The sequence below is a fragment of the Colius striatus genome, chromosome 2, assembly GCF_028858725.1.
Source record: "Colius striatus isolate bColStr4 chromosome 2, bColStr4.1.hap1, whole genome shotgun sequence".
Classification (NCBI taxonomy): Eukaryota; Metazoa; Chordata; class Aves; order Coliiformes; family Coliidae; genus Colius; species Colius striatus.
Window position 1 is genome coordinate 58004846 of NC_084760.1, and position 24202 is coordinate 58029047.

The 24202-nt window shown below is 36.4% G+C and overlaps 1 protein-coding gene across 2 annotated transcripts in view; it reads right to left on the minus strand.

Annotated features, from left to right (window-relative positions):
* The window catches only part of PTPRK (protein tyrosine phosphatase receptor type K), a 405248-nt gene that overhangs the window by 17524 nt on the left and 363522 nt on the right, over positions 1–24202 (minus strand). The window contains exons 14-18 of one of the 2 annotated variants that reach the window (XM_061990648.1): positions 17929–18064; positions 11062–11222; positions 4756–4940; positions 2918–3005; positions 1993–2069 (exon numbers count right to left, since the gene is read on the minus strand). In XM_061990648.1, the coding sequence (XP_061846632.1) occupies positions 1993–2069; positions 2918–3005; positions 4756–4940; positions 11062–11222; positions 17929–18064 (647 nt within the window). Of the gene's footprint in view, positions 1–1992; positions 2070–2917; positions 3006–4755; positions 4941–11061; positions 11223–17928; positions 18068–24202 lie in introns of both variants that reach the window. The other variant, XM_061990647.1, reaches the window with a different exon arrangement.

Here is a 24202-nt window from a genome sequence, read left to right on the forward strand (position 1 = left end):
CCCCATGCTTCGTGTCTTCTTCTACATAGAAAATTATTGTAAGGTACAAAGAGTTGTATGTATCTGGTCTGTAACTAATGGAGACATATCTGGACACTGTGGTGTGTGCACAGAATCAAGGTCCTACTGCAGTGAAAGCTGATGCAAAATATTTGTGCTACTGCACAAAATGTGCATTAATTATACTGGACATGATACACTCGAGTACATACACATACATATGTATAGATAGATATGGATAACCCTACTTGACTAAGCTTTTCCAGTTAGTTGAGTCTATGCCAATGATAGAAGTATTGTACAGCATTGTATTGTACAGTGGAGTCCTTGGATTCCTGGTATTCACAAGATGCTACTAAAGTGAAGGATTTCCAAATACCCAAGAAGTATATAATCTTTTCCATAGACCACTTCATTATCCTATACACCTTCCTCTGGGGCTTATGAAAAAGCTTCAGATTATCTCTCTTGGAAAGCCAAGAGACTAAGACTGTGTCAAATGACTAAAAAATTTCTTCTGATGTCCTTAATATCAAGCCCTAGCTTCAAATTACGAAAGTGGAAGCTGAGCTACACTCGGTAATGCTTTCCAGAAGAAGGTAAATATGTCACTTTAAAATGGCAAAGTGCTAGTTTTAACTTGTAGCTTTCCTGTCTGATTATAATGAGGTTCAATTTTCTCCTAAATAAGAGAAACAACATCCTCAAGGAACTGGAATTATTACAAATCTGGGAGAATTTTCTTGCCTTGCTTAGGGCTTCAGGCAAAATATCACAGGCCTAACATTTCACAGAGATTGCCGAGTTAAAATATCAAAATAAAAAGGACAGCAGTGTATCTGGGGCTAAATCTTTATATCCTGAAAAGTCAAGAGGGTCTTAAATAATTTATCAAGTAACAGTGGACAGGAAAACTTAGTAATGTGCAATTATAAAGAAAAATAACCAAAGTCACGTATTTTAAAAAAACTTGTACTAGTTACTCTAGTATCTTTTGAATTACTTTGGAATTACTTTGAATACAACAGCTTGTTTATTCTTAAGGCATCAATTAGATAAAAGTTGTATTTTATTAAACAAAACACCTGGAAAAATTAGTTCAAATTTTCTGTTTGCATAATTTTAAAAAAAGTTTATTATTAATTTGTACTTGAATCAAAGTATGGAATTTCAAATATCAGATGTTTTCTGCAGAATATCTGAGGATACTTTTACTACATTAAATTTTTTATTTTAACAGATATATGTCTGTGTATATACTTCTTAATACCTAAGTTAGCACCTTAAGACAGATGTCAGCTAAACAATGTTTGCTTAAAATCATTAAAACATGCCCTACCCCCACCCATCAACAATCCCTCCTTTTTTGCCAAACATATATTATGACTACTTCACAGGTACTTTTTCAGATGACTACAGCACAGCATACTATCCATCTTCTCACATATAAATGGGAAGTGGAAAAGAAAAGCTAGTGGCCAAATTCATTATTAATAAAAAAAAGTGAACAGCAATTTCTCTTTAACAGATAGGTTCACCTGAGTTATCTAACAATACCTAATAATATTCAGAGCTATGTTATAAGGCAAAACTATCTTTTCAAAACAGGTACAAAAAATATTCACACAAAAGGAAACTTTTTAAAGGAACAGATGAGATAAATTAGATGAGGCATGCATAGTTATTGACTGATACATATAGAAGAGGAAAGTCATTAATAACAATATCTATATTAAATATTTACAATAGGATGCCATTATTCACATATAGTGGTACTTACATCCCTGTACAGCCAAATCTACAGCCCAAACCAAAGTCAGATGTGAAAGAAAGCACAACAATGTCAGTGAGTACTAGGACGTAGAACAAGGAAAGTGTACATTTTGTTCTTAATAAAAGAAAGCTTTCAATAAATTTGTAGGCATAACATGCAATAGTTTCATATAGAGAAGCTGGCAAACTGAGAGAGAGAAAGCTGTACAATCCACTCACATCTATGTAGTTGGCATTAATGTAATCTGAAGATGGATCATCTTCAACAGGCTGCAAAATCACTCTGGAGTGGTCATCTGTAAAAACCAAGTGGTTATGGTGCCTTTTTGAAGTGTGATTTTAAAGCCAGATATTACGGTAAGCCATCTAGAAAACCAAAATCGGCTGGCATAAGCGCCTCACAATTTACAGCCTTTAAATAGCAGGTGTTTGCAGGGAATTACAAAGAACCATTTTGTTTGTGGTCTCCAATTACTTCAAAAACATTCACTAAACTCTGTTAAGTACAGCTGAAAGATATCACACTGTTACACATGGTTAAACACACAAAGAATCCAGGTTACTTGCTCAACGTCCCTTTCAATATCAGCTCCACTGATGGTAATCTAGAAAACCAAAAATCCTGATTACTGTTTCCTTACTTCTGACCCCAATCTGCTTAAGTTCATATTGAGTATTGAGACATTAAAAAAACAAACTGAAAAAAAAAGGAAGTCACATGTGTTAGCAATTTGCACTTGGGATTTGATGAAGAGGTAACCCTACCCATTTAGTTCAGGGATTTCTCAGGTAATTTCATTCCTGCATGTTCAACTGCAATTGTAAAACAATAACAAACTGCAAATTGACAGAATAATAACAAATTGCAAATTAACAGAATAAACATCCTAATGAGTCTTAGCTTGTCGCTGTTATATGCTTACCACAGCTTGCACAACAGGGATGCAAATGTGAAATTCAGCCTGAGTTATAAAAGGAAGAAAGTTGAACTGTGAAGGACAAAACAAATATGCTGGAAAAGGCACTATCCTCTTTCTCTGCTTACGGTATTAAGCGGCTATGCCACCGGAGACTTGAAGAGAGAACACAGCACGAGTAACACATAAGTACAGCTATCGCTTGAACCAAACACACCAATACTCACATGCTATAATGTTTCCATAGCGGTTCTTTGTTCTGTTTTGATCCTTCTTAGCGACATCCCAAGAAGCTGACTGCCCCTCAAAGAAACTCTATAAATAAAAATGTTCCGAAAGAAAACATTCCGACCATTAATTTATCTTCAAAAATAACAGTTTAAAAGAACTGCCTCACCACAAAGAAAGTTCAGCTTTGCTTGTCCACTTTGGTCACCCAAGAAGTACCAAGGTACAGAAATATATCTAGAGAAGAAGGGAGGCTCTCTCCCTGTGACTGCTACAAGTCAACAGGCAAGTCAACTGAGGGACTCCAGAGGGATTTCAAATCCTGGAATCGCTGGAAGGCTAGGCTTGCTCAGACATCCTTGCTATGGAAGAACAACAGTAAGCTGAGAAAGCACAGAGAGACTGATGACTCTTCTTACAGGACACCATAATACATAGCCTATTTACCGTAGTATTACATTTGCTTTCCTCATATTGCTTAGTAAAATGGCTTTTCTCCCTACAGAGCCATCCAGAAGTTTCCTCTGCCAACGTTCACTGTTCATGTTGTTTTTCCTCATATCCCTCCCTCTAGCCACTAACAAATTTATTCTGCATTTTAAAACTCCTCTTCAGAGTTTGATCTCTCAGCAGTGACAGAAGCAGCTTTTATTACTCCTCAGCTTTTTCTTCATTGCCTGTAGATATTTTATGTTTGTTGCAGTTCTATGCTATGCCTTCCTTCCACATGTTCTCTTATCCTGACATAGGTAAGTTACCTCCAGAAAGCACACAGTAGCCACAGAAACGAAGCCTTAATGCACGCTCGGAAGCCCAAGCTGAGGCAAAGATGTTGTGTATGGTAATAGAAGAAACAACAAGCAGGAAAACACTTGATGTAGCATCAGGGACCACCCTCCCTCCCAGCAGAGACTGACACTTGGGCTTAGTCCTTAAGTTAGGCAGAGCGTAATGAAGCGTATTTAAGTAAAAGAGAGGAAAAGAGAATATTCTTTTAAAAACCACACATTTATTTATTCCAGTTCTTATTTTACAGTAGAGACAGCTGCAGAAGGGAGAGAAGGGTTGAAAACTGAGTCAGAAGAGATTACTTACTCAGAGAATACTTAATTTAAACCTAGCTGTATTGTGAGCGAGCTTGGTAGTACCATTCCTATCTTGACTGTATATCCTGCCTACAATTCTAATTCCAAAGAATCGCAACAGATTCAGAGATCAGAAGTGAAATGAATCTGTACTCATCTTCTACTTCCAGTGCTGGGATTTTTTTTTATAAGTAGACAGGTTCATGCAGGTCTAATTAGAACTTCAAGGAATTAACTACTCTCAGCACGTATTTACTGCTTCTTCAGCTGGAGTCTAGTCCCAGTATTGCCGTACTGAGACGCTATAATAAATCATGACAGTGCTTTCCAGTCAGTGCTTCTTGCAAAACCAGTCAGGTTAAATCTCTACTTTAACTTAATCCAGGAGATCTGCACTGAAGATGGCTCAGAAAGCCCACATAACAAATTGCAGTATTTCAACTCAAAAGCAGCAACAAAAATGTGGCAACTTCTTACAATACGTCGAAAAGATTCAGCGAGGGATCTTGTCTTAGACTCTTAAGGAACACACATAAGTTTTTTTTCCATGCACTTGTAAAGGCTCAAGCTGTTGGACTCCATTCACTATCTCACTTTTGGTTTACATATATAGGAATCTTAAGCCTGTTTAATCTCTTTCTCACGTAAACCCATGACATGTAGTTGCATCCTTTTTCAATGCAATGTAAACAAAAGGCTGTCCCTTTCACAGGGATTTTTTCCTAGCAAAAACTCACCACTGAAGATCTCACCTCATACTCCTCTTTAAATCCATAGCTGTCAGAGGTCTTCATTAGGTTAATATGCTGCAGGAGATCAGCCACTCTGATGGCAGGGTGCAGTTGCCCGGTCTGGTACGGTGATTCTGTGCCTTCGCAGAGGTAACGAGGGACATCCAGGAGCCGACTGGACTCTGCTGTCGCAGTGTGGTTTTCATCTGCATTCACAAGAAATCAATACATTAGATACCCATGGAGCAATGAGACCTGCTGCTACGTATATTAACATCTGTTTTCAACCTCTTCCTTCAAAAATATGTCTAAATTCTGAGAATGCAATGCATTTACTTTCAAGCACATAAATACTGTGAGGTACATAAAGGAATTTAACTGCAAACACATACAAAAGTTTGCAATCCTTCATCCTGCAATAAAGATGTCTGAAAGGCATTTTATTTGAAGCTGCAAAACTTTATGACATTAATCTACTTGAGAACTCCAGTCTCTATCACCCAAAGTAACTTTTTTAATGTCTAATACGTATCAACAGCAATACTACACCTTAAACAATAAATTAGAAAAACTCTATAGTGGTATCAGCACATCATTTGTCTAAAGTCAACAAACAGTAAACTGAGATCCCAGTAAAAAAGAGAAGCAGTTATGCTATCGCTTCAAAGCACCACCTCCATTTTGGAAGACGAATCAGCATTTCAGAGTGGTCTTTTAGTTGAGAAATGAAACTCTTCACTGTGCTCATTTCAGCTGCAGTTTTTGCTCTGTATAAATGAAGAACTGTCCCCTAATGCCCTATGCTACACCAATGCTCTAATCAAAATCAAATGTCAAAGCTGTATAAAGTGATCACATTTTATCAGTCCCATCTGTAAATTTATTTTTTTTAATTATCAATCAGTGGTTCAAATGCATTTACAGATTGAAACCTTTTTGGAAAGTAGCTACTAACACATGAAGTGGGTAGCTGACCCCTTCTACACTTTGAAATCAGTTTACCACTTCCCCTGCAAAGGATCCCGATTAGGAAGTAAAATATTCTAGAATAAAAAATGTATACCCCAGGAGTTGGATTTTCTACAGCTCTTCCAAAATGGAAACCCCATTAATGCCTTCTGAAATGAGATCTCCCAGTAAGAGAACCAATTCTTTGAACCGTCACCCAAGTTGCTAATTTCAGTACATTTATACCTCACTAAACTGCCTCGTAATATGAGTGACATGCAGCAGTCACTTTTTATTGTACTGTTACTCATATTAAAACACACATACTTCAAACCACCTCAGGACTTGTAGTTCTCCCCCATCCTTGTGGTGTACTTACCAGTAATAGGCACTTTAACCCATTGAAGCAGCAAAAAACGAGTGAACAGAACATAAGAAATTTATTTCAGGACTATATTAGAAAGTGACTAAAAGAAAGTGACATTAAAAGTTCTTAAAGCTTTTCAATAGGTAACAATAGAAGCTATTTTAAAAATATAAGGGCCACATTATTATGCCATCAATGTAATGATAGGGACTTGAGAAAAGCAAAATTGTCATACTAACTTAGTGCTAATGTACACAGAATGAAGAATAGCATTAATAACCTATACATGAAGAAAAAGAAACCTAGTACAGCTACAAAGTAATGAGTTTCACAGAAAATAACATGTTCTATAATTTAGAGCCCATAAAATTTTGCTCATCTCTACATAAAACAATGGAAAACTATTTTGTGATGCTGGGACAGGCACAGGCTATATGGAGATCAAGTAGGCCAAATGATCTAGTTCCAAATGAACAAGCTTACGGGTACTCAACCCCTTCTACCCGGTGTGTCCAAAACCTTGTCTACTTCTCTCTGCTATTTCAGTCCATGTAATGAAAAATATTACCTCTTCCAACTAGCATTGTTTTGCTTATACCAGGAGACTAGCACACTCCAAAATTCATTACCAGCAGATAGAAATGCAGACATCAGCCATTGAAATTGTTCTTCAACTAATTCCTTGTTCTTGCTGTTCACAGCTGCCCATATCTGTGTCTGCCACAATGTAGTGGTAACTCACTGACCTTTGAAATATGCTTAGAGCCTAAATGAGCTATTAGGAACAGCTTGACAAGAATCACCAGATAGTATCTATGTAGTTTCTAAGAGCTTGAAATAAAGCTAAAAGAGACAAGAAAATCTTAGAAGAATTTTGGGAAAAAGCTCATTTTATCTAAGTCCATTGATGTAGCTTTGGTTAAATATTTTGAATTTCTGAGTCTAACATTTTGCTCCTTCAGGCAATAGTGTTTCATTACCCCTGAAACATCCTAAATCACCTGATTAAGTTTGCTTGGGCCCAAGGCTCCACCATTTAACACTCTGACGGCTATAAACTTTCTAAGACACTACTGTAGTCAAGAGAATGACATTTGTGACATTACCAAAAGGAAATGAGCAGAATATGACTTGATCTTCCATACAGTTAGTATACGCAGCTTGACAAAGATCAACAGCTACTCATAAGTAATAATTTGCTGTCAGTCTCAGAGGACACTTTACATGAAGATCTGCAAAGACTCCTCCTGGGTACACATTCTATCAATACTTTTACCCACAACTTGCATAATGGGATAGAAAATACCATGACGATGTGGGCAGAGGGCACTGAGTGATAAGGGATCACTAGCACTTCACAAGTACAGGGTCACAACAAGATGAATTAAACAGTGAATGCAACGTACATGTGTGAAGGAAAGAAAGTCAAATATATAACTACAAAATGGAGTAATGGACTGGGTAATCATAACTGGGATTTCAGCAGGCAACTCAAGGCAAGTCAGTAACATGAGAGCAACAGAAAGGACAAAACACAGCTCAGGATGCAAGGACACTACAAGTAGGGCATGGGCCACATACTCCACTCAGCTCAGCATTGAGACATCTTCTAAGAACTGTGCCTAATTTGGGACATTAAAAATCCAGCCTATGAGTTGGAAAGAGTTCAGAGGAAAAGAATGAGAAGTTTAGAAAACATCATGTATAAGATGAGTGAAAGACTTGGGTTTAATTCAACTAGAAGAGAGGCAATTGAGGACACATGAGCCTTTTAATGGGTAAAAAGACTTCAAAAGGACAGGAGTGTGTCAATTCTTTGTATTTTCTGTGAGTTTCTCAAAAGGAATATCTCAATCCACTGCAATGAAGATTTAGTCTACATTAACTGAGTTAGGGAAAACTAAAAGTGAGCAGTAATCATAATCAGGTAATTGAGCTTTGGACCCCAAATAATGCTATTACTTTGGAGAAGTGAGGCACTGGAATATGTCTCTGCAAAAGCAGAATTCTCTCCACTGTGAATTTTTAAAACACAATATACAATCACTTGCCAGAAAAAGTCTACATTATACATATAATATCCTATCTCAAAACTTTGACTTTCGTTTTTATTCACTTTAGTTCAACTTTAGTTTATATTCACTTCCTGATATTTGTCTTTTATCCTAAAATAACCTCAGCAACTGACTGAAACTCATTATTGCAAATTGTGTTTAACAAATCAAGAACTTGGCTACAAATCATACTTTAAAAAAAAGTCCTCTAAAACATGCTTTCAGTGTTAGATATGACATAGAAAAAAGCAGCTCTGCCACTCTCAACGTCTGTTTTTCTTTTTAAAATAAATACAAAGTTGAAAAGCTTACTAGTTAAGGGCAATTGAAACGTAATTAATACAAGTATACAGGAATATCTGTATAGAACCCACAAAGTTGTTCTTTCTTCTTGGATAATAAAGTTTTCCCTTTCTTATTTTTCTTTCCATTCTTGTCACCTTGTTAGAGAAGTCGAGCTTTGGATGCTAAACCATGCTAATCTGGATATGAATTTTAGTTATACATATCTCTGAACAGATTTCTAGTTTCACATGTTAAGTCTTTGGAAATCAGTCCAAATGTTCCGGGGAGAAAAGTCTTAGTATTTTCCACTTACCTATTTCTCATTTATTCTTCAGTTAGCACTGACTAGGGATAACTTCTTAACCAGAACATTAAATAATTTTTATTCTAAAAGCAGTCTCAATTTAATTCTGAATTGGTAAACTGAGTGCGGAGTCATTATCTGACAACAACATAGCTATCTTTTACATAAAATAAGCTGTTTCAACATTCAACCATGCAAGGAGATGAAACTCATGCAAGAATGGATAATGAAGGACTAGGGTCCTCACCTAACACAGCTGTCGGCACAAGTGGATCATTGGGCACTGTAGGAAAACAAAGCTCATGAAGAAATACATTACCCTCATTTTGTGTATTCTTAAGAATTAAAACAATATACTTCAGAGTATAACCAGGTGATAACTAAACCCCATTAATTTTGTTATAACAGAAAACCAGAATGAATACACAGTTCTAGAAAGCATTCTGAATAAAAGCAGAATGAAAGGCAGTGATTTGGGACTTGAGAAATGTAATGATAAAGGCAAAGAGATTCTTAGTGAAATGAAATAAAGACAATATGCCATTTAGTTTTTAAAAGGGCTCCTCCTTCACTATTGTTCTTTGGCTTCAAACTAAAGGCTCACTTTCATAGAATCAACTCCTTTCCTTTTAAACGCATCCTCTCATGCAATACTTGAATAGCTGATCTCAAATTAAAATGGTATTTCTTTAAAGTCTTGCAGACAATTTAAAAAAATACATATATATTTACAGTTAATAGCTTCTTTTTTTTTATGTGTAGTGGCAAAGATATTGCTCTTAATGAGTATAGGAAAATCATAGATACACAGATGCAGATGTTTAAATAAAATTCATAGAATTTTATCATTTGTTATCACAGGTAGAACCACACAGAGATAAATGTGCCGTTGTACAGAAATGGCAGAATCCACAATTTGGTTTTGTACCAATCTGAAACAACAAGTATCAACAGCTCTGTGATAAAATTGAGCTCTCATTCTCAAGCAATCTGCCTAAAAGTTTGTTGCATAGTAGGAAACCCTGGAAGCTTGTAAGGCTTTTTGTCTCAGCACAGACAATGGTTAGGAGAATAGAATCCTACAACATCCAAAAAATCACATATTGAGGACTGTAGAAAACAGTGATGTTAAATTTGCCAACCAGCCAGGACAGCTGTGGCGGCTGGGGCTTGTGTGCTCTTGGTGTCACATCAGTCCATCTGGAAGGCTGCCCAAGTGCCTAGCAGCCCCAGGTCACTGATGGATACTTTGCTTGGGGTCCACCATAACTTAGTCCAAATGGAACTGTCTTTGCAAATCTGCTTCCACAAACTTCAATGCCAATAAGACATCAAACTTTGGAGAATTTTCAAACAATTCCTGCCAAAACTGTGCAGGAAAAACTCACAGGCTGCTACTAAATTCCCATTTATAATTGGTTATGAGACACTTCAAATGTTGGCACTCTGCCATTTGGTAAGTTTCAATAAACTGAACAGTAAACTCTTCTCCAAAATCCATGTCCCATACAACAATTGGGTAAGAACTTAAAGGATGTATTTTGCTTAAGCATGGTAAGTATGTGAGGCAAGAGATGGAAGATGGAATGCCATTCCCAAAAGATGACAATTCAGAAGCAGCTCTGCTTTGTTTAAAGCCAATTCACAAGTTCATGTGGCCATGAGAAAGTCAGGTTCCTGCTGGCTCCAAGGTAGAATTACGTCCTTTTGGTAACTTGCACATTAGTTTTGACATATTCAGAATCTGCCAGTGAAGTATCCTGCCTTTGTACAAGGCACAGTAGATGCTGGGAGGCAGGCAGGCTGAACAGTGATAGGTACAATCGAAATACTTAACCATCAGAAACCCAAACTGCCAAACTACATGGAAATCTGACAGCTGGGAAGTCTACAACAAACACAGAGCAAATTTGCAGGTGTATTAACAAGCCTGTTCCTAAACTTCACAAACTGCAATGAAAATTGTCCTCTGCCTCTATTATAACATCCTTACAGCCTGAAGAAAGAAATTAATTTGGACCTCATATTATTATTCATTACAGACATGGTGTTAGGCAGTAATATTTAACATGTTGGTATTAAATATCCTCATGAGGGAAAACTCAATTTCAGATTTTAATTGAGATATTCTAGAAGTGTAATATTTGCCCTAGAACAAGTATCAGCGCATACTGAAAGTATATGCAAATATTTCAATAATTGGCCACATACCAATAAGGATAACATGTGAACATCTCTGCTCAACTTTTGGCTTTACCAATATTCCTTGAAAATCTGACACTTACAACAAATTTCCTTAAAAAGTACATTTGTTTTACACATTTCTATATTCACCTATACTCCAGAGTATTTGTTACGGTTGTACTTACATCTGGGACTGAAGTTATGAGAGTCCATAAATGTGATTGAAAGAGGATCCTCTGCATGCAGGGTGCTCTGGTCAGCGTAACTCCTGTCCATTGCGTTCACCATGTGTGTCATCTCCTGCCGGGTGGTCCCCATGGCATCCTTGCGCTTCTTTGCAAGTTTGCTGCCCAGCCAAAAAAAAAACCCCAAACCACCTTAATAGTTAATGAACACTGATGTATGTCTACAGTAATGATTATCTATATAAATTTGAGTGACTAAAGTTTTGGCTGATTTTCCTGTCTGCAACTTTTCCACGGTGAAATTGATATAACTACCTACTCTGCTATGAAGGAGCTGTGATCGTGTGTCTTCTGTACACACACAAGTGCTGTAATGGAAGTGCTAACTTCTGTACCCTGGTAATATATTTTGTTTTTTCCCTGCAGAGTAATTACACTAATATAAACAAATTAGAGAATATAATTACATTTTAACTGAAATGATAAATAAGAAGCATCTGTGCATGCAGTTTTATCAACCACCTCCATTTAAATCTGTGTTTTGATTTTATAAATGGATAATTCATTCCCCTTGCTTGCCTTATTAGGAAGAAATCATTTAACTCTCTAAATCAACTTGTTAGACAAAACCCCAATGAAATAACAAAAGAAACATAATTTTTCAATATGGATCCATATTACCTTTTATGTTCGGAGTTGTTCTTCCCATTCAGAACACAAGATAAAACATGATAACACACTTTGTCCTGACACTGAACTTTGGTTCTTAAAAAACAAACAACTCCCCCGTCACCAGTCTACTCTTTCATGCACTCTGGGAACACCTCAGATTTTGACATTAACAGTCTTACACTCTGAATGCATCACAGTTAAACAGTAACCTAATCTGTACAACTAAATCCCCCAATACCCTTAAAGTGCACACTTCAGAAATATCTCTCGATTTTTTTCCTTTTGATGAAGAACTGGATGTGATTTTCACCGTCTCCAGAAGTCCAGATGGAAGCAGATAATATATTTTAATTATCACTTAAAGCCTACTACTCTTTAAGTACATTCCTCAAGTATTAAGAAGTATGAAATGCAGCACAAAGTGCATCTTGGTTCTGCAGGAACCTGTGACATACATTAGACTGTTCTGAAACCTCCCTGTTTTCCTCAGAAGCTCTGACTATAATGTAATACATAGCCAACCTGCTTATTTGGATAAATCCGACACCATGTAGGAGAAAAAAAACCATCACTGAAAATGCTGGGTTCTTAAAAATGTGTGTTTAAAGCACAGCTTAGCTTCACAAATTTTTCCACATAAAACATCACTAAATACCCTGCTAACAGCTTAGACAGTGTTTATCTTATATTTCTCCAAGAGGACTGCTTGCTCTTCCTCTGTTCTCTGATAAACTTTTAGCTGTGCCACACTCTTACAGTAGACAAAAAGAATATTAGTCTAAATTATTCATTCGTTTACTTGCTAGTTCCTGGGAACATCCACTAGAAAGGACCTACACCACTCTCTAGGGCAGGAAGCACTGTACATTTTTGCATCTTTAAGAAAATGTTAAGAGGATTGTTTCCTTAGTTAGTAGTCTTGGTTCACAATAAGGAGCCACAAAGTAGGATATAGATGGACAAAACATTGCTGAGAATAACAAAGATTCTTTCACCAGACTCATCTCCTTATTTGTGTCCCCCTCTCCTTTTTCTCATTTACAAGTAAGACTAGTTGGAAAATTGCTATTCAATAACCCTTTGGCTACAAAAATCCCATAAGTGATCTCTAAATCTATCATTTTTTCATCAAACTTTTGTCGTGTACATGAAGGTTCTGTGCATATCAGTTGTCTGGTGAAAACTTAAAAAACACCCCAACAAACCAAACCAGTGAGAGTTGGATGTTCTTCCTAAAATGCTTTATTTTATACAATTACTCCCCGTTTAAAGAAAGATGGTTCAAATGATACTCTGCTTGGACAAATGAGGACTATCAGAACTTCCAGGAGTGAAACTAGAGTTTTAGAACTGCTTCCCAATACTATCAAAGCTTTAAAAAGCTGTCATTTCTAGTTCAGACTGGTTTTAAAGTTTCAAAGCCTTTCAGATAGTCTCCACACGTTGAAGACTGCCTTTTTCTAACACCACCTCAGAAATGGAACAAAAAGACTATTAAATCTCATCTCTTGGCTACATAAGTCCTTTGAAGCATCACTTTGTAATAAAACTTGCTAGCTATGCTAAATAAATCAACAACTATTAAAGCTGTCAAGTTATGAGCTTATTACAGTAGCTACTTCCTAATTCTTATGCTCTGCTTCAGCTCCTAAAAAGGCTTACTCTGTCATACCATTGCAACCCAAAGCTGCTAGGAAATAGGAGGACAGCTTTACTGTTCAACAGCTCCACGCTCCCTTGAGGTTTGACAACTTCTTTTGTCTTTTCTTTTTTTCTCCTCCCTGATTTGGTTAAAGCCACATGCAATCTATGTTTCATGATAGTTAAGCAAATCATTAGGTTAAAGTACTTGAGGCTGACAGAAAGTGTAAATGATTCTTGTTATCTGCTAAAGGATCCAGTTGGGTGAACCTGCACAGGTGGGTGTTTCAGTGGGAGCTGGAAGGGAAAAGTGCTCCATCATAGGATGAAACTGTGCAGTTAATTATTTCAAGCAGAAGCAATTGTTATTTAGCAAGGAAATTATAAAATGGAGAATGGCAGTTAGTTAAGCCAGCTTAGCACTTTTTTAAAGTTTGTTTAAGAAGTCAACTCTGCTTAAAAATGGAAGAACATCATTATCAGACACCAGGGGTTCATCAAAGCACTTGAGTGCATTCTTGTCTCCCCTCTGAAGTCAAGGGCTTTATGCATTTCTTTAAATTTCTTTCTGCTTTGCTCAATCATAGACAAAAGTGCTGCAGCCCTCACAAAAACTCATTTGGTCAAAATGTATAAAAAAAGTCAATTTTCTTTCAATGAAGTGAAACTTTATGCAAACCGATGTCATAAACTAAGATCCTCACTTTAAAATGTGTAGACAAAGCACTTCACAAGCAGTAGATGAAGACCACTTTAGGAAAAGAATTTCTGTATAAAAAGCCTTATAGGTGTGTTGCTCTGCCACTGGGAGGGCAGAGATCTACTTATAAAGGTCTGGCATCTGCCTATGATCTGTGTAGCAAAAAGTAGTGCACAGGATTGCTCCTGGTAAGTGATACTCTACAAAAGAAAAATTTGTGCTTTACAAGCACAGTTCTTGAGCTAGGAAACAGGAAAAGATTTTTTTTTCCCTTAGTGTGATGTGCTGCTGTGAATAATAACAAAAATTAAATTATGATTATAATAAACTAAAATGATAGTTATGGGAAAAACTGTAGCAAAAAGCAAAAGTCTCAATATACAGTTAGAAATACAATATCCCTTTAAAAAAAACACAGGGTAGGAGTATCAGGAACAATGGTACAAGCAATTTTTCACACCTGAGAACCAAGAAAGGTAACTATAAAGAAAATTTTAGGAAAATTATAGAGACTGTTTTTCTTTTTTTAAAAGGGATACTGCATCTTTAAAACATGTAAAATAGTAAGTCACCCGTATTCTACTTACAGATAGTAGGAGTAAGAATAGTAGCTCCTCCTGGCAAGCAAATCACAGACAGTGGAAAAAGAGAAGCAATGGTGAATGAAAAGCGTGACTCTGTCACATCCAACAAAGCAGAGAAATGTGCGTTAAAAAAAAAAAAAATTGAAAAATTCATGTTTCTTTGATTAGCATTTCAACTTGCTCATGCACAAACTAGCTTTACTTTGCCATGCAATTAAAAAAAAATACACTAGCATATAAAAATGATTTGTTTTTAAAAAGGATCACTTGAGAAAATTACATGCTGAGATTTCATTTATTGCCAAAAAAAATTGAAAATTAAATGGATTGTGTATTTCCAACATGCAGTTCAGCATAATATAATGATTACCACCTAGATGTCATGACAAATGAACAGCTGTGTACAAATCTTGTGCAGTAACTATGCTTTTTACTTTTCAGTTACAAAAACTAAAGATTGCAGTAATAAATACAATTAGTCAGAAAACAAATTTCATGTAATGCATTTTAACATCTTTATCAGTACACAGGTGTGTATGTATATGTTTGAATGTGTACTATATGTAGCTATATGAGTACACACATTGTAAAGAATGCACATTTACAACAGATATGTGTGTACTGACATATACACCACACATTTCCTGAGTGCAAACATATGATTTCTATTTCAAAATCTTACATTTGGAAAGGCTGATGTAGTCATGCTAAGCATTAAAAATATGGAAGGTAAACAAATGGAAGGAAATGAAGGACATCTGGAAATAGTCCAGTAATGACTTAGAAAATAAAAATGGCATTGCTTGTTGAAGATGCAGTATCCCTTTTCTTAGTTGGTTTGATTACTCCAGTAAAACTCTGTCAGAGCTGTTACGAGCTTCATTCGGGAAAACTTCCAACCAATTTGTACAAAATGATCAGGCAAAGCCTAAAACATTTCAAGCTTGTGAACTAAATTGCTTAGTACTCCATTTTCCAATGAAATGTAATGCTGCATTTAATCAGATTGAGATAGCGATAGCTGTGCATACCACTTAATAAACCAATGAAAATGCAGAAACCGCTGTTTTATCGACTTCGCTATGTAAGCAGCTGTGGTCAATTCAGGTACCAAAAGGGATACTACATAATGGATCACCGAATCTGTACACTATGGAAGATGATTCAAACGGATTGGTTTTCAGTCCCACCACAACTAAGTGAAGTGTGTTTATGTATGTGTGAATGTGTCAGAGTTTTTACAGCTGTTCCTGACTTCATTATGTGGATTGCCCTGATTCACTAGATGGACTACATTCAGTGAGGTATATAAAGGTTTTCTACACTTTCTGAAAGAGATCTTGCTTAAAGCTGGTGCTAAGAAAAGCCTGTCCACTTCCCTAAGTGGGGTGGCGGGAGCGAATGGCACACCTACAACATATGCAATAGACAATCAATTTAACTATCATAATGAAAAATTGCCAAACATTAAAGATTCATTGAACAGGTTAGTTTCTCACTTATTTTGAATACAAAATATTACAGGAGTTTATAATGTTATGTGCTTTAGAAAGATGATCAAGTGTCATTCCTAAGAGGGTACTGACTTCACGAGTTTAGAAAAGGGAAGATGAAAAAAGGGGAATTTTAAAAATATCATTTCACAGACATGATTAACTTACTTTTATCAAACAATTAAACAGGGAAAGTAAGAGTCTAAAAGGACTCAATGCAAGAGGTAAAAAGGACAGGAAAAATGAACACATTGACTTTTAAGGTTTTTTTTTTGTTACCTGAAAAACAAGTCAATCCCATCTGGAAGTGATTGATAATATATAGTGGTACACAATCTCTCTCTCTCTCTCTCTCACACACACACACACAAACACACACAGAGTCTTCTGTTATACAGAAGGGGACTATTGCAACACACACTGAGAAGATGACACTACCCAGTACATATCTTACAATTAAGCTATAAAATAGAGATTTCTTCCTGAAAGCTGAAAAACAACTTTTGTTGTTGTTTTTCAGAAGATGTTTAAAAAAAGAAAATTGGCCAACTGTAGTTCTTTTTTGCATATGGTGAGTTGGACCTTTTGCATATGTGTTAATTCTCAACCACAGAGGTAAACAACAGAGAAAAGTAAAAGCACTTTTGGGAAAAATCACATATGTAGCTAACTAACACAGAACACTATAAGCATACCTAATGTTTCTAATGCAGACGTTTCTTCTCCAAGTTATATATCTCCAGGAATAATTGTAAAGAGGCAATAAATTAAAAAAATCTAATGCAAACCAGTAATTATAACATATAGAAAAAGGTATAATTTTCATCTTTAAAAATAACAGCAAGCTGCATTTCAGAGGAACATTTGCAACATTTACAAATATACTTTTATTTAAGACTTCTGCAAAAGGCAAGGGAAGCAAAGCACACACCACGGGAAGACAAAGGTCTCATTCTACCCGAGATAAATCAGCTTATGGCCTGAAAAGGGGACCTGCAGGGAAGGGAGTGCATGGAAAGAAAAGGATTGGTTTCTATGCTGTAACTACGGATTTATTCTGAACTTTCATGCCAGGTTAAAAGAGCTTGAACTACTGGGAAGTCGAGACTTCAGCAAACTAACCGAGCAACAGGGTTGCACAACATACTACAGGTAGGAGCATTTGGATTAGTAATTAGCATTGCACAATGCCAGAAGATGGCGATATTGCTCACTGTCTAGGAAAGCACTGAAAAAATTAAAATTCATCCAAATTAATACACTTTTAAACAATTTCATGCACTAAGGACTCACTAGATAATTTTACAGTGATGTGGTATGACTTTTAAGAAAAAACTTCAGGTTTACAAGAGCATAAACAGAGGTATAAAATTACATTACTTTGCAAGTTGGATAAGAGATACAAATAACTCATTAGAGCTGCATATAGAAAATCAAATTCATTAGGTGATTACAATATGAAAAGTGCAGTAAGTTATTCTTTCTTTCCTTGCTTTAAAAAACAAAAAGGACTCCACAAATTTCAAATCCATCTATTTTTACATTCTGTACATTCCTCCAACTGCAACTTAAAACTACTTGCAAATAAATGAGAAAATGTATAGCTATTGGATTCTAAGTATTAAAAAAATAAAACCACAAAGAACTCATCCAAAAATGGATGTGAACTACTGCTCCTGAAAATTTTTAAAAGATCTGTAAAAAATATCCACTTAGTTATTGTTTGGTATAAAGGGAAAAAAAAACAAAGAGCGATCAGCACAGATAATTTTCTTACCTTTTTTTGACAATCAATATGACAACAAGGAGAAGGAGGATGAATACCAGAATTCCAGCACTTATTCCTGCTATTTTCACCACTCGATCTGTTTGTTTTGCTGGATCAGGAATCACCTCAGGTTCCTCTGTTGCTGCTGCTAAATGAATCAAAAAAGAAGTTGTTTAAACATGTAAGTAGTAAAGACAAGAAAATTGTCATTGTTGGTAACTTCCAAATATGCGTGTAACAGTAGCCAGAATAGAGATATTTGCATCATATGTTCATAGATCTATCTACATGTATGTATACAGATACACTGTAAATTTCAAGCTATGTGCCACACATTTACAACAGCAAATATGTGACTATATATGTATATAGATTCACATATATATAACTTCACATACACAGAAGTGCATATGCATTTGGATTTCCAAACATACTACTGTATAGCAAAGCAGAAGACAAAGCAGAGACAATGTCTTAAATAAATCACCATTACTGCCTTGTTATATTTCTTCAGATATTAAATATTAATATTTAACATTGACTAGTGAATATTAGTCAACTCGCAAACAGTAAATTGCACATTTTTCTAAGCTGCAATCAGCATCCTAATCTCTAGTCCTTTCCCTCCTCATCCATTTCCAATCTACCTTTGTTTATTATTTCACCTTATGGCATTCTACTAGGAATTTTGATTCTCCAAATAAGATCATTTACAACGCTAAGCCTAAAGTCAGCAGTAGTTTTATTTCTGTTTATAGGTCCTAAAAAGAAAATCACTGTTCTACATACCACTCTGTAACACAGCTGAGTGGGTTGAGGCCACAGTTTATAGCAGAGGGGAAAACAGAATATACATGAAAGCATACAGCCATCCAGTCTGCACCTCTTTGCATCACAGCCTCTGATGCAGCCAGTACAAAGGATCAGGAACGTGGGGTTTTCCAGCTTGGTAAATATATAAATGGATTTCAGCCAGGGGTAAAATCCCATGAGGAGTTTACTTGTAAAACAGCTCTTCGGTTCTCTAGTTCTTACTTTCCAAAGCCATGGCTTGACACTTTGCCTTTCCCCTACTCAGAAGCATGGATAGGCATATGTGCTCTCCCTCTGACCCTTCTCTCACTCTCCACTCAGCATGAAGCAGATGCAGCTTGACCTCTCTCCCCTCACAGAGGCTGCACATGGAGTAGTTACAAGCTGTTGGCATCATCATGCCTATGTCATTACAGAGAAAATGTCCTATACTCTGAAACGAGGATGCTTCTCAACATACCAGAAAAAGACTACCACTCCCCTGAAAATCAACTCCATAGGCCTTTCAGAAAGCCAGCGTAGACAATATCAGAGATAATTGGTATCTAATACTTTCTTGGTTTAATCAGGTTACTCAGAACATTTCTGCTTGTATTGCGTGTGTAGGAACTCATATTATCTTTTGAGGGAAGGATCATACTATTGTTTAAAATACCTCGTTTCTGTAATCTCCATCTCAGCAGTATCTAAATCACTTACTAAGAACTTACCCTCAGAACAACCTTCTGAGTTAGCAAAGAGCTCTCTTCCAGACACCCATGTGAGAGCTAGGTAGATGGTGAGAGATCTGGGAGTGCTTTAATCATAAACCTTAATCATCATCATAAGACTTCATCATCATAATCATCTCTCTCCCCTTCAGCTTGAACTCTGTCTGCTGAGAAATATTAAATGCTTCCTCCTTTGTGTAAATGCATGCCTATAGCACACTTGCATACATAACCTCCATGGATTCAATACTACGTATATTTTTTGCATTAAGTGTGTTGCTGAGGTGTCTAGGGGTAAGAATCGGGATCAGGTAAGTGATGTGTGCACGTGTAGCTATGTACACATCACATACATTCCCATAGAAGCTAGAATTCATGCCTCATACACATACAGTGCTGAGAGAGGAAATGACTTTTGGAGTGGAACTGGAAGAAGGTGGTATTTGTGATTCCCAGTGCTTAAAATGAATCAACTCCCAGTCTACTATCAGCTGGGTTGGATGTGACAAATATGAATGAACATTTGATAAGCGCAGAGTCAAAAGGCCAATCAGTAGAGTCAAAAGGCTAATCAAAGCTAAAATATAAATGGCTTTATTTGCCAATGGGAAAAAAAGGTCATGCTTGCTGTTTGGGGTACTGAGAAACAGCAAGGATGTGGGAAGGGTATAGAGAAGGCATGCAGGAGTAGGGTAGTTGCTGTGTCTGGAATCACCATGAGTACAATGTGAGCATAGCTGGGTAGCTCTGACCTAGCAAAGGTAAGAACTACTCAAGCTGCAAAATAACTAAAGCATGAGCAAGAAGTTTGTGTGGAGAGAGATTTTAGGGCCAGGTCTATGAAAGATTTCAAAATGTGAATCACAAGGACTGGATGTAACGTGAAGATACACTTCAAAAGTTGAAGGCTCAAAAATACATCTAAAGCACAGGCTTTGAGCCTTGATCAGGATAGTGCTATTTTCACAAAAGTATTAGTGAGAGATGAAAGAGTATGGGGGGAAGAATGAGAGACTCATTGCACACTTCTGTGGAGAAAGATAGAACCTGTATTGCTTGATAAAGCAAGCTGCAACATAGGTGCTTCTCAGTCATGTTTAAAACTATTGCTTGGCTGCTCACAATGTTACTTCATTCAGCAAGATTACCTTAGAGGCACAATTAATACACTTCCAAGAAAATCTGAAAGAAAAGTTACTGAGGGAGTTTACTTATTCACCTAACTTAGGCACTGGTGTTTTATTATATATCCTGTAAGAAATTATTGAGTTTGAAACACCAGTAACTGTTCAAAATATATCTCTCTGTCCAAGTCTTTAGAACAACGTAAAGCCAGGAGTATATCAACTGGTTATCCATTTATGCTGGTTTCCTTACACCGAGGACTTTGAAGTAAGAGACATTAACACACAGAATCACAGAATGGTAGGGGTTAGAAAGGACCTCAGGAGATCATCTAGTACACCTCCCTGCTCAAGCAGGTCCACCTAGATCAGGTCACAGAAGAACACATCCAGACAGTTTTTGAAACAAAGCTGTTTCCCACTAGAAATATATCACAGAGTCTTAAAGAAGCAGAGGAAGATTGTACTGAATAGTCACAGACTAAGCAAGCGTCTAAACAGTGAGTGAGCCTCCTCTATCCAAAATGTTAAAATTCATAGGCAAAATGCTATCCCTCTCTCCAGTATCAACAGAAAAATTGCTTTTACTTAAATGAAGCTAGGATTATCATATGTATGTTTTCAGCAACAGATAATATATGCATTCTCTAGACTAAATGTTACATTTGGGGACTATATGAAGGCAATTATGGATATGAATCGTTGTAATTTATTATTTATATTTACGTGCATTATATGCAACAAAGTATATTATCCTGAGGAAGCCACTGAATGTAGCATAGCATCGTTTAATGTCATTTACAAAAGTTATCTATGTTTTAATTTTGATAGCTCAAAGTGTATTCTAATAAGCATGTGTCAGCTCACATACACATAAAGGACATAATCACAGAAATCTTATACCTATGTATCAACCCTATATGTATATGTCAGTGTCTCCTAGTTGCTGATTGCACAAGGACCAGCAAGAGAAATTCTGCTTACTTTTGAGAATTTGCTCTCTATCCTCTACACCAGAAGACTGTCAGGATTTTACTTTCTCTGAAGCTGCTTTTCTTTAGGCCCAACTGTTGGTTTTGCCAAACAAAGAAACTCAACTAACCAATGCTTCACCGAGGGTAAATCTTGTCTAACCAATCTACCGGCCTTCTGTGATGGGAGTAACTACATCAGTAGCCAAGGGAAGAGATACTGACATCCTCCATCTTGAATTCTGCAAGCTTTTAACATGGTATCCCACAGCATCCTTCTCTTTAAATTGAAGAGATACAGTAGTTAAAAACTGAATTATTTTGATATTTGGAATTAACTACTGTCTATTTCTAAACAAGGTAAAGATGGCCTAAAATTATTCAAGTTTTAAAAAATCCCTGCTTTACAAATTCTTACCAATTCTTTCTAAAATTTTCAACGGTAGACTATATTACAAGGTCATTTATAGATTTTTTAAAAAATCTTGTGTGATAACAGAATGATGACCATATGAAAAGGGACTCTCTATTGGCTATTACTTCCTTTGGCCAGCCTTACTCTGACAGACCTTCAACTGATTGTTAATTTTTACAATATCCTTGCATATTACTATATTTTTCACAATTTGACCCTGTAAGTCTGATATAATCCTACAGTTTTCAACTAGTACAAAGTCATCTTGCATAAAATTTGCAAGATGAGAGTGTCCAATCTGAAAGAAAGAGTTAACTACATTTTCCCCCATATATGAACAGTTGCCTTACACAGAAGATTTATGAACTAGACTGGGAGGAGAACGCTAGATTTTGTAACTTATCTACTTGCCTTTCTTTGGAACTAATGAACAGTTACAGCAATCATATTCCACAGTCTCATTCACAAAATTCATAAAATAAGTCGATCCAGTGATTCTGGGTCTGCACATTGCCAATAATAGTCACCATATAAGAAGTAATTTTCCTTTTTTTATAGATACTTTGGGACAATATTCAATCAGTTGACTTCTGTGATCAGTAGCATGAAGTTCAACTGTGAGTAAGACTAGGATTGCTAACACTCTCAGGGACACTAAAATTCTAAACAGTCGGTGAGGTAGAGTCCAATATCCACTTACAAAATTGAGTGTATGTATAATAGTCATACTTATTTTTTCAAGTATACTGTGGCATAAGAAATCCAGTCACGGTGCGTCTCGCTTTCCTGTCTTCTCCTTCCTTCTGTGGTTCAGAATTTACAGACAGCCTTGCAAAATTGTCAGAGAATTTATGAGACTCAGCACAAAATCTATTCACCTACACCTTCCTAAGGAATTGGTGTTGGAATGAAGATAATGATATTCTACTAGCTCATCCAAACAAAATTATTCAAGCAGAACATTCTGGTAAGATTATGCAGGGCTGCTTGTACGGTACCACTTAGGGATCAGACAGCCTTCTAAAAGACAGCTTTTAAATCAGAGGTTTTGAACAAGATTTTATACGTAACGTTCTCACCACACCATTTGACTCTTAACATTCACAGTACTTGATGCTGGGTTTCCTTTGTGTGAGCAAGGGAAGGAACTCTGTCTTATGCATTATAAAAGATGCTATTTTATTACACTGCATTTTCTTTGAATGTTAATTTCTGTTTATGGCAGATCTTTGAATTCTCACAACTGGTGTTATTGCTGCATAGCTTGATATTCAAGATAGCTCTGCATGAGATAATCTGTTCCGCACCTTTGTTATGTGGCATTCAAAAACTTTTAATTAAAACCAGGAATGACGTCTGCAGGAGTATAACAAGGTAACATCAGGATAACATTAAATGAAACTGGATTTTCAATCAGCTCTGGAGATATGTCAGTCTACCATTTGAGAAAAGTATTTTCTCTCCGAGAAACTAAGTGAGATTCTCTGATGAATATTTTCTTTTAGACTGGTTTGCCCTGTGTTTTAGTCCTTTGCCCAGAAAGACCATTCTGTCTCCCATCAGTTTTATTTCATTACTGCTTTCCTAGAATGATAATAGTTCTGTAATTAAGGAAACTTTTGTAAGTCTGAAAGTTAATTAATAAATTCAAGTTCAGAGAGAGAAGACATGTAACCCCTTTTAGCTTAATTATGCTAAACTATCCCCACATCTCAGCTGATGCTATTTGATGAAAACACTTGAATGTGCTTTTGCAGGAGTGGGGGATATGGGATGTGCAACTTGTTCCAGCAAACTATGCACATGATTCATGAAGTCTTACAGATTTCTTCATGTGAGTCAGTTTGCTATACCACTGGTCTCTCTTTTAAGTTTTTTTTTTTTTTTCCAAGGTTGAAAGCTGAAGACACATTTCCTGGGAAAGGAATCCCCACAATTCCCCCTTCTTCACGTCTTCCATCTTCTCAAGAGCTTCACTCTTGGAATACAAGATATTTCTGGGAAATAAAAGCATGCCAGAAATTCTCTAGAGTTTGAGCACATCTAAGCTGTTGCTTCCAAGACTTTAAATTACACTTTTTTTTTAGGGTAGCATCATTAAAAACTGTATTTGATTATGTACTGAAAATGTGATTCTCCAATCCATGCTTTGAAGTCTCAAGATCATTTCTGTCACCATGGTAACCAGGGTCCATGTCTTCCCCAAGGAAGAGTTTAATAGGCTCTGCTGGTGAAAATGGGAATGTCTGG